This window comes from Channa argus, chromosome 5, assembly GCF_033026475.1.
Source record: "Channa argus isolate prfri chromosome 5, Channa argus male v1.0, whole genome shotgun sequence".
In the NCBI taxonomy this organism is placed as follows: domain Eukaryota; kingdom Metazoa; phylum Chordata; class Actinopteri; order Anabantiformes; family Channidae; genus Channa; species Channa argus.
Genome location: NC_090201.1, coordinates 5,060,702 through 5,072,767, shown reverse-complemented (window position 1 = coordinate 5,072,767; position 12,066 = coordinate 5,060,702). Strand labels below are relative to the sequence as shown.

The 12,066-nt window shown below is 39.1% G+C and overlaps 1 protein-coding gene across 4 annotated transcripts in view; it reads left to right on the top strand.

Annotated features, from left to right (window-relative positions):
• The window catches only part of cntn4 (contactin 4), a 148,156-nt gene that overhangs the window by 104,074 nt on the left and 32,016 nt on the right, over positions 1 to 12,066 (top strand). For all 4 annotated transcript variants that reach the window (XM_067503464.1, XM_067503463.1, XM_067503467.1 and 1 more), the window contains exons 9-11: positions 1,383 to 1,522; positions 6,154 to 6,283; positions 6,981 to 7,131. In XM_067503464.1, the coding sequence (XP_067359565.1) occupies positions 1,383 to 1,522; positions 6,154 to 6,283; positions 6,981 to 7,131 (421 nt within the window). The remainder of the gene's footprint in view (positions 1 to 1,382; positions 1,523 to 6,153; positions 6,284 to 6,980; positions 7,132 to 12,066) is intronic.

Genomic DNA, 12,066 nt, shown 5'->3' with positions numbered 1-12,066 from the left:
TAAAAAGTTATGAATGAGGCTCACCCTGTTAACCAATCAAGGAATTTGAATGTTTGTCTTTTTAATTAGCAAGTTTTGCAGCTTTATAGTTTATTGTATTTTCATAAGGACTAATACGTGTGGGGCTGTGCAGAATTTAGAGGAGCAGACAGTAAAATGGAGTAAGTAGAGAGAATATGAATCTAATGCTAGTTTTAGTTTCATATTGTATCCTTAAATAAAAGTTGTGACATTCTAGTGTAAAAATACTCCGCTTCCAGCTTGTATTTAAAATGCTTCCCAAGTAAAAGAGCAAAATTATATTTGGCAAAATACACAAAAAGCTAAAGTCCTCATTTGTACATTACTCATTTGTATTGTTCCAATAATTAACAGCGTTCGCCTTCTCCCTTCAGGGATCACCACAGCGCTGATGCCCTTTCTGCCGCAACACTCCCATTTTTTTTATCTGGGCTAGGGACCGCAACCAAGGTGGCCCTTGGTGGCTGGGTGGGGTGAGACCTGGTGGGGTTGGATTTGAACCCAGGGCCTTCTGCATCCCAACCCAATGCTCTAACACGGATCCACCAGGCTCCTTTAATTTGTATTGTTGCAATAAATCTGAAAAATAGGTAGTAACTATAGAGGTTAGAAACATTTTATTCAATTAAAGTACAATAAAAATGAAATACTCAAATATATTAGAATTATATCTAAATACAGTATTACATGTACAGAGTACATGTGCTTAGTTACATTAATTTCTACAATGACAAATAGTACTCTTTGTACTGGCTATTCTTAATTTATACAAATGTACAAAGGCATATGTTTGTGTTGTCATATTAGTTAAAACAGTCCACTTATTAAATAAGTCATCATAAAAATCTACAAGTAGACCTAGGCTCAACAGTGGCTTTGTAATGACAAGAATGTACAACAACATAAAATGCACTTTACAGAGATCAGAAGCAGTGATTATTGCAGTAAAACTGTACTATTTCTGTACAAGTCTAGTTTCTTTGAAGGAAATGTGGATTGTGTGTCAAATAAATGTAATATAAATCTGAAAAACATGCAGATAGGTTTTCTTTTAGGCTGCAAATGCCCCTGTCATCAAGATAACACAAAATGGAAGTAGCCTGATTGGCTAAATCTAAAACTAAATGTGTAAAGCACTTAGAAGACAAGTTGCAGTGAACACAGTAACCAACTCGTCTTCTTTCATCCATATTCTGACAGCTGGGCAGTCAGAGGAAAAATGTTTTTCAATTTTAGAGACTCAACACTTTCAATTTTTAGTAAAAATGATGCCCCTGCTAAATTCTTATTTCTTTACAGTCATATTATTCTGTCTGTGTCGAGCTTTTTTCCATTCAATTTCACATTTTCTATGTTTCCAGCATCTCCTCAGATAATCGAGACACCTCAAGATGTCCAGAAACTCATTGACGACTCGTTGGTGTGGGAGTGTAAAGCCACGGGGAAGCCGAAGCCTTCCTACAGGTGGATGAAAAATGGAGAGAGCCTGGAGCCTACTGAGGTGAGATGTGCCACGCACCAGCATGTCTTCAGAAACTGAATATAAAGTTCTGCTTCCAGAGTTAGACGTACTGTACCACAGCAGCTCTGTGCTGCTTGGTGAAGAATGTGAGCAAGCATGTACTGTATTTCCAAAGCTTTAGTGTGGTGCTTGTTCAAGCTTTGCTGACTAATTACCATGGATTATTGTCTTCTTCATTACAACACGATGCCTCCTGCACTGCAATACAGTATGTTATTTAATTCTGCACAGCAGCATTTATTTCAAAGGAATTAGACTGTGTCTGCTGTGCTAAAAGTCTGCACTGCAAACAGGCCAAGTATTTCATGCTAGTCTGGAAAGAACAGTGATGTAAGACCTCCTCCAATCTTCTGGTAAATCTCTCCTTGCTGAGTGCAGTTATTAATCCTGTGCCACCAAAGATGAAAAAGTAAGATTCTCTATATAAACACTGTATATCCTACTTTCATTTTAGCTCCTTGCCCCCTCTCTATTCCCATTATGGGTTTCTGTAATGAGCGATGAGTCTATTGTGACTCCAAACAACCTGCTTGCACATCTAACTTCAACTGAACTCTGCTGTTGGCATTTACAAAAATATGATTCAATATTCCTTCATTATATTGGATTGTTATGTTGGATCCTTTAGCCAGGTTGTTTGGAAAAGATTGATTGGGCACTCAGGCACAGTTTGCTCCTGATAAATAAACAGGCATTATGTTAATTCACTTCATTATGCAAAAAAGGTGGCAAACACACCAGAGGATATCGATCAGTAGTGGAATGTTATACATGTTGTTGGAATGAACCCAGTCTGTCGTTAGTATATTACTACAGGCAACATTCTCCAAAGCAAAGCCTGTTTCTCATAAAAATCTGATTTGGCTTGCTGTCAGGGAAGAATAAGCAACAATCTGTTTAGCCAATGGCTAGCATTTCTTTCAAAACCTTTTATAAGGTGGGATTCTGGGGTGTTTTTTTGCATAAAGAATAACACCACCAACTGTTTTACGAGTGGAAAAAGTTCTTTAAAATATCAAATATTTTATATCACATCATCAGGTTCAGTATCTGTTGTTGATGTGACCCCACCTCTCCTCCTTCCTGATTTCACTATGAACCTAATACACTCCATGCAAACATCGCTGCTTTAATAATATCCTCAAAAACTGGGAAAAACTACCACCACACCTCACTGCTATCTAGATTTATAGCAGTGAACGAGTGACTAAAGGTTGCAGTGAGTGTGTTGATTTTTGTGCTGCAGATTCTCCCCCCTTAACATAGACATAATAAATTGGATATATTCGGAATGCATGGGTGAATGGATTAATCAGCAAAGGTGTTACATTGTTTGAAATGCCACCATTAACCACAGTGGCTTAATGAGTGGAAGAGGGAAATGTCAATGATGTAAGGCGCAGTACGGGGAGGATGCCCCAGTTGTTGTTGTTTATTACAGTGAATCAATTGAGACCTTTCTGATTGTGTAGTTCCCTGGAAACACATTTCTGCTGACACTTTACTAACTTGGAGCAACACAAATAGACTAATCTAGGCATAAGAAATGGTAAGTTGTGGCAGAAATCTAATGTTGAAAGAATAGACTGTTTAACATTTGATGGGACATCTCACAACTAATGAGGTTAATTGGCAACAGGTCAGTATCATGATTAGGTATTAAAAAAGGAGCATCTCAGAAGTAAGGATGGGGGTCTTCACTTTGCGAAAAACATGCCTGTTCTAAGCCATAAGAATAACTTTTTTCATTATGAAATTTTAAGCAACTTGTGATTTCATCATCTACAGTTCATATCACCAAAATATTCAGAGCATCTGGAGAAATCGTATGTACTCACTGGACACAGTCAAAAACCAACACTGAATGGTCATGATCTTCAGGCCCTCAGGCAGCACCGCATTAAAAACAGACATGATTGTGTAGTGGAAATCACTGCATGGGCTCAGAAATACATCTGAAAATCACTGTCAGTTTGTTGGTGCATCCAAAAAAGGAAGTTCATACTCTACCATGCAATATAAAACAAGATCCAGCAACACTGCTGCCTTCTCTGATCCCGAGATCATTTAAAATGGATTGAGGTGAAGTAGAAAACTGTCCTGTGGTCTCAAAAGTCATAATTTGAAATTCTTTTGGGAAACCATGGACTCTGTGTCCTCCATAATAAAGAGGAGATGGACCATCTGACTTGGTATAAGAGCACAGCTAAAATCGTCACAGTTCTCCCATTAAAAACGTTTGACTTATTATTTTAAAACATGTCAAAGGATGCCTCGATCTGTTGAGCAGCGGAAGTTTAATATCAAGCAAGAATGGGAAAGAATTTTGCTTTTAAAATTAAAGCAATTAGTCTCCTATGTAAGTTCACAAACGCTAACACAGTGTTGTTAACTGAAGAACATGAACATGACCCTTTTTTTTAACATGGTCCTGGCATCAAAAAAAAAAGAACAATCACAATTTTCAATTCGAACATTATTTTCCTTGTACTATTTCAATCTAAAGATGTTTTTTAAGTAAGTCTCTTTCTATTTACATTTCACACACCGTCCCAAATGGGGTAGGTTTCTAGAGGGTCATGATATGCTGTATATGGCTCAGTATATGTGCTTTCAATTATTCAATGACAGCCATTTAAAATATTTAAGAAGCCTAACTATTTCTAGCATTTCAGTCTTATAATAGTAACCCTCATACTAGTTTTACACTCACTGAGATCTTTGTGAGTCACACTGCCAGGATGACTGTTTCAAGTGGAGCCCAGATTATGAGGTATTTTCCTATGCGATCCTGAGTATTACTTCCCTATGTCAAAGTAGCAGCAGTTTATTGGACTGCTTCTTTACTTGTGGCTTTTTTCATCACTCTCTGCTGCTTTATTGACAATGGCTGCAGGATTAACTGGCTGTGCAATTAAAGGGAAACTCCAGCGTGAAACGGGATTTAGAGGAGTATGGGCCCCGCCAAGCACACATCTTACTGTAGTGCACTTGAATTGAGGTTGTTCCTGTTAGACCTCGAATGTTGTACATTTTAGGAATGAATGATGTCATTTTTAGCGAAGTCCGCTACATCCTGATTAGATAAGGAAAGGAGGATTAAAATGTCCTTCCGTCCTTATTTCTTTAAGCTTTTAGTGGAGCAAACAGGTTGAGGTTTTGGTTTTTGCTGTTACAAAACCAGTATTGAGCTTAGTTCTACTTGTAGTTCGTTCTTACTCAGGCATATAAGGTAAATGTATCGAGTATCTTTGAGTTAATTAGCATATTTCATTCACAGTTTTACCCTGGAGAGTACTATTTACCTCCTTCTTTATAAATAAAAGAAATAAAAATATTATTCTCCACAATTTTCCTAAATCTAAAACTGTAAATTGCAATTTTTTTAACTATATAGTATAAAATGTAACTTGTTTTAGTGTATTTCATTTAGCTGTAGACACTAATCAAACCCAAGCTGCACTCCTGTTTTTGAACCATAAAAATTCTCTTCACTCTATTAAATGTTTTTGCCGTTTTAGATCAAACAAATCAATCCAGTGTTGTTGGCAAATGACACTGCCAATCACTTTCATTCGGCATAAGGTACGCAGATGGTCCCCCCAGGTCTCTGTGTGAAAAACTGCTGATTTCACAGGAACGTGCTTAATTAATAGCAGCCGTGAACAGGAGAGCTTTCCATGCACAGACTGATATGTGCCACCATTTGTCTCCCTTGCCAGCAGCGATATTCGCCCCAGCACATCCGCTATGGAAATTTAGGCACAACCTGCTCAAACAGAGGATTAGTTTGTGATCTTTCAGTGAGGACACTCTCTCTTTTCATGTGACAGTACCTTAATCCCTCCGCTGACTGGAGTTCAGGCCGATCAGACACCCCTATGGAAATGGGGCTCTAATGATATTACAGGTGAGCCCGAGCAAAACACAAGAGATGAAGAGTGCGAGGAGGCAGAACCTGACACGGCTGCAAAGAGACGTATGAAAACTGCTCAAGGATGCTGCAGTGAAGCAGTTGAGTGAAAAGTCAAGTTCAGAGAGATGAACGTACAGTAGATCGGGGATTAAATGTGCATCTGATGCACAGATCCTACCGAGGCTTGAGTTCATGAGGCCCAGTTGCCTTTAAATAGATCTTAATTTGATGGCTCAGTGACGAGCAAGATTCAGCCCCCCCCCTCACAGGCAGGCAAAAACGATAAAGACGAGGTACAGCATGACCATGTATGCAGCACTTAGTATGTATAGGGCATTACTATCAGAAAAGCAATTTTCACATTGTAGTAGCTTAGATGTTACAATTTTCTTTCCCCCTCTTACCCCCCACCCCCACCCCGCTGAAGGGGAAACAGGCCCTGTGGTGCAGTCAGAGATATAAATAGGGCATGGTTTTATTTCACTCTCATAAACATGCAGATTGATTAGGGTCATTTTCTGCTAGCCTGCCTCCATCCACCCAAGCCTTTCCCTCCATTAGTGATGAAAACCTAGATTTATTGCCACGTCTGTCACTTCCAGACCATAATTCACTGGCCCACTGGCTGGCTGCTTTTATGTAGATGAGCTCTGGGAATAAGGCATATTAAAGGCATGTGTGTCTATTTTCATAGGAGCGCATACAGGTTGCCAGTGGGGCACTGTCAATCAGTCGCCTGACCCTATCCGACACGGGAATGTACCAGTGTGTGGCCGGGAATAAGCACGGCGAGGTCTACTCCAATGCGGAGCTCCGAGTTATAGGTAAGACATCAGCTCAGTGTGGGTGTGTGTGCGTGCACACACGTAGAGTGCATGCGTTGGCATGGAAACATGTTTGCATGTCCGTATTTGTTTTCAAGTTTTTGCACCAGTCTTCTTCCTCTGCTCAATAGCGCCAGATGACCTCCGGCCTCTCTCTTATTGGTCACTAATTGAAAAGCATTAATTATAAGATGAATGTGTCCGACTGACATTGATGTATGCCAGAGCTGCTCTGTTCACCAACCTCGCCCATCTGCCCTGTCAAGCCTGTCACTCTACTTGAGGCTGGAAGCAGCTCTCATTCACTATTCATCGCCCAACATGTCTCATCCTGGTCATGCTGCTGATTGGAACCAGGCTCCTTAAAGCGGAGTCGACTGTTCAAACTTTTACAAAAGGAACACATTTTCAGAGTATTTCTGTTGCAGGTAACAGAGATGAACATGCAGCCTGAACGAGAATGATAATTAAGCTACATTGATCTCTTAACTCCACATCAATTTTAGACTTTGATATTAAACTTTCTAATTACTATTTAAGAAATTGCAAAGAACCAAACCTCTTTGAATTATCCATGGCAACAATACAGTGTATTTGTGATCACTAGAAAAATGAAATATGCTGGATAATCTGAGATAATTTGGAAGAAAAGGGATTTGAGGTAAATGTTGGCTTTAACATGCTGCTCTTGCCTCAGCTGTTGCCCCAGATTTCTCTCACAATCAACTGAGGAGCCAGACGCTGGTAAAGGTAGGAGGAGATGTCCTCATCGAGTGCAAGCCCAAGATGTCTCCTTGGGGTGTCATTTCTTGGCGGAAGGGCAGCGAACCTCTTCGAGAAAGTAATAGGTAACACAACATTTCCATATTTTTTTCTGCTACTTGTTCTTGTTTTTACATTGCATGTGAAATCACAGTGGACAGTGGACATCTAAAGCACTGTAGACCTTGATCTTTAACCAAAGAGCTGTGAAATTCTGGCCCAAAAAAGTCTACTTGAAGAACCACTTCAAATATTTCACTCAAGTAAAAGTAGATTAAGCAGATTAAGTAAAATAGTAAAAGTCCACTAACCATCCACTAACAAAACAGTGTATTTTAAACAATACTGATTATAGTAATTATGGCAAAACCTGTACAGTAATTAATTTTTAAAAATAGGGTCAGAGGTTATTGATTTTAAACATTTTAATGTGCTGACAGGTGGTTAGCACAAGCATTTAGGAGGGCATTATATATTTTATAGAAAAAACATAATAATAATAAAGTATATAAGAGTATAATAAGAATATTAATGTTAATATTAAAAACACCCAGAGGTTATACTGTTGTGGCTGATCGGTGTATATGTAATTTCTAGTGCACAGATTGTTATGGTGTTTATTTAGACAGGTACGTATGCATCACAGGCCAAGTTCATGTGTATTGGTGCCAACGCATTTTATGCTAGACAACACTTGGCGCTTCCAGATGTAACATCTGGTTCACATTAAATATGTAACATTTTGAGTAAATCAAATTAAATATAACTTTACCCACAGCTGGTTGGATACACAGTAGGTTATAAAAGAAATATGAATCATTAGTACATTACTTATTTTTAGAGAACTCAAGACCTTTAACAAAGAAAATTACTTGTGTGCTGAAAGTTTTAAAGGCGAACTGATAAGATGAGCACTGGAGGAAGCTTCTGAAAATCTTGTGCTGTAGGTGTTTGAGGATGTTTGCATTTAGCTTAGCATTCGCGTTAAACAGAAAGTCTGTGTTACAAAGTGGAAGTGTAAATGATCAAAGAAGTTGACAGGGAGTCTATTGAAAGGTCCTGATTTTGCATTGTTGGTAATGTGAACTTCACCCGGGTCAGAGGCTGATTTTTTTTTTCGTCACAGTAAGGAGACAGATTTACTTTCAGAAGAGACTGGCTGCAGTAAGACCAAAGAATAAAAAAACTCAAGGTTTGGGAAATACTTTTTCAGAGTTCAGACTAGATGACTGTAATTACTCAAAGGTGATGCTGCTGTAATGACACTTCTCTCTGACCAATCGGTGTTTTTGCATCACTTTTTGGTTTTGCCTTCTTGGAAACTCGACAGAAACTCTCTAAACTTTCCAGAACTTTAATGATATTGGTGCAATGTCCCTAGAATACTTGAAATATTATGTTTACTACAAAAGGAAATGTTGTGGAAGTGGTAATTGTGTAGTGTGAAACCAATAGTTTTTTTTTAGTACGTCATTTGTTTTTCTGGTGCAAAATACCAGAAAAGCCACTTTAATCAGTCTGTAGAGATTTTGATGCAGCCCTCAGATATGGAGAATACACTCGCTGAGCCGCTAAGAGGAGAAGCAGAAAGGAGGCTGACTGAGTAATGCTTTGCTGTGTTTTATCTCCAGCCCTTTCGTGGCAGCCAAACAGACCAACTGCTGAGTAAATCCAAAGCGTTAATCAAGTACTTTTCACCTCAGCGGGGATGATAAAGCCCCCTGAAATCAAATTATTCATCTTCTGACATGTTTCCAACTTCCTAAAGAACACAAGGCGATCTTCGTGTCCTGCTGCGTTTGACCCTGAGATTGTGATATGTGATACATGAGATAACTTCGGCCAATGTTTGCGTGTGCATGTGTGTGTGTGTTGTCTGAATGAAGTGTGAAGTCTGGCCCAGTAGCCTCGTCGCTGACAGAGGTCACCCATTCGGTGTCACCACTCTAGCATGACTCCGCTCTGACAGGAGGGCTGTGTGCACAGTGTCTTGCCAGTCTTTGCATATATACAAAGCGATGTTGTTGCTTGTCAAACAAAGTGGCGGAGAATTTGCATAGTTGTTTCGCTGCTGGTGCCCTTCACTCGCCCTGTGCCACTTCCATCACACGTTTCAACCCCTCAGCACCCCGACCATTTTGACTCTGTTGTTTTAAATTCTTGGTTTAAATTGATTTCGCATTTGTCTTTGGTGTGACATGAATTGACGTCCTTTTGAAGTGATGAATGAAGTAGCAGTGTCGGCACTCATGTTAAATAGATGCTTCGGGATCCTTTGTTTCCTTGAAATTGTATCACTTTGTGCACTTGTCCTTCAGTGTTCACACTTCTTCCTTAGTACGAATCACATAATGACCAAGCTCTGTGATAAATGTTGATTGATTCACCATTTTAATCACTGAAGTGTACGGAATGAATTACTCTGGGATTATAAAAATTTGAGGATGTGTACATTGAATTAATGATACAATAACTGTGGATGAAAAATCTCAAATTATTTGCACTTTTGTTTTGAAAAACATTATTGTCAAAGCGTTGAATGTTTTTTTTTTTTTTTTTGCTTTGCTGCTGGTGGACAGACACAGATTTTACTTTACAATGCAACAGCCCCAGCTGTATTATATTAAACGATTTTTTTTCCCCCTCATGATGCTGGACTGCATTGCCAGCTGGGAAGTGGAGTAACTGAGGTTGAAAACACATCCAAGTGCCTTTAAATGTGCTGATTACAGCTCCCCCTTTCTGTCTTTCCTGTTATCTCCCTTTCCTCTCATCTGTGACACGCACACACACACAAGCACATACACACACCCCTGTGTTGCATGCCACACAATGGAAATCTTCAGCATCTGTTGTTGTAATCATTAGAAAACAGTTTTCTTTTAAACGCTTGCCCAATAATAGCTGTCCTGCCTCTTGGTTAACTACAGTATTTTGTCTTATCCCACTGTTTATTTGGATTTTAGTGAAACCGTGGCAGTGATGCAAATGAGTGAGTGCAAAAGATGGAACAAATGACATCCTGGTTTCCCTCATCAGCTGTGTGATAAGCACACACAATTGTATTTATTTGTTTATTTAGTGCTGAAGAAAAGGCCCAGATGAGAAAAGGGTGTTTGAATGCATGTATGGTCTTTGCACATGCATGTCTGAGCAATTCCGTGTTGTTATGCACCTGCACAGAAAGGTGCAAAAATTAGAAGAGGTATCCGTGAACCCCTTTTGTTGAAGATTAATTGCCTTAATTGCAATAGCACTCCACACTGGCTTCGGCAGAAAGGGAACTAGTGTCACCAGCTGGGTAATCCATCTTCATAGCAGCAGCCCTCCTCTTTTTTCTACAGGAGGCCAGTGGAGGGAGGGGATGTCTTATCTACCCCAGACAAGCCTGCAGGGACGAGGTTTAGATGACATCAGCTGGAACAAAGCAGCTGAGAGCGCAGAGCAGAGCAGGTCTTTGCTGATGAGTGTGTAAGTGGGCCATGTCAGCCGCTGAGAGCAGCCTAAAAAACATGCCATTTCAATATGTCACTGGCAGGAAGAAATCAAGTTTGTTAGGCGGCTCGAACCAGACACTCTCAACCTAGTGCCCTCATACAATTCCAACAGGATGTGGTGAGGTCCCGGTGTTGCTGCTCCCATCTGCATTAAACTGCATCTTTTAAAACTCCTCTATCAGCTTTGGCAGTTATGCAAATATTTGTGCTGCATCTTTCAATCCGTTGAAGCAGGTGTTTACCTCTGGAGGGAGGCATTAAAGTGCTTTGGGTGTGACTGGGACATGCACTCTTTTGTTTTCAGGGACTCTTCCTGAACTGCAGAGTGCATACGTGTTGCCTTGTTATGGGTTTTTGTGCATACTGTAATACAAGAGGAGAGGATAAAATGAATATAGACATTCGTGCTCTTTAGCATTCATACTCTGCCCTCTTGATGGACAGTCAGCAGTTCAGAATGCGCTGGGTATCTATGGCAATTCCTTTCAATAAGTACAGTCCAAAAGGTCACATGTCTAAAATTGGATGGAGATTTGCAAAAGTGATGTATATGCTTTATGCTAAAAATTATTTTCTGTTATTGTACTTTTCTGGATTATGCATTGTGGGAGGACCCTGATGGTAGAAATCAGAATTGGGTCATGAATGTAGTTTTATGCATTGATATATTTATTTTACATTTCACAACTTTCAACTAATTGAAGATTAGATTTAAATTTAGATTTGAGGCTCAACAATAAATCATGAATGTTCTCCAAGCTCTGCATAGAGCCAACTAATCATAATAGGTTTTGTGGCATTCATAAACCTGATTTAGGAGGCCAGGATCCTACCAATTATATTCCTTTTTAGTTTTAAATGAAAGCCCTTTTCTCTTTGCCTTACATAACTGTGTATCAGTAATGCAGAGTAGCCCTGATTCCATTCGGTGAAACACTCTGCTCTGATGAAGCCTGTGACATGAATGGGAAAAGAAATAGTTGTAGGATCGCTCTATAGGGCCTGAAGTGATGCTGATGGTTCTTTTAGGTACTGTAATGGTTTCTATGGCTGCATTTTTTATTCTACAGAAATGAGTTGTGGATCTTCAGTGTTTTCTAATGTCCTGTAGCAGGTGATTGAAAAGAGAAATTGTTACAGTCATGTCTTAGCATCCCCTTATTTTGAAATGGCAAAAAATAAAACAAAGAAATCTTTTCATTGAAATAATATGCCCAATAAGCTATTGCAAATGTTTCTTTATCTGAAATGTATTAATTTCTTATTAATGTATCACTTAATCAATTACACGCTTACCATAACTTTTTTATGCATTTAGTATTGTAACCATGACAATGAAGGTCAGGCATACAGTATCAAATGACCTACTGTGCCTACTGGAAGGTAGAATAGGAACCTAAAAAGAACCTAAAGATAAGCGATGTTATATATATATATATATATATATATATATATATATATATTCTCATTGTCATGGTTACAATACTAAATGCATGTATACTGTGTATAAAAAAGTTACAGTAA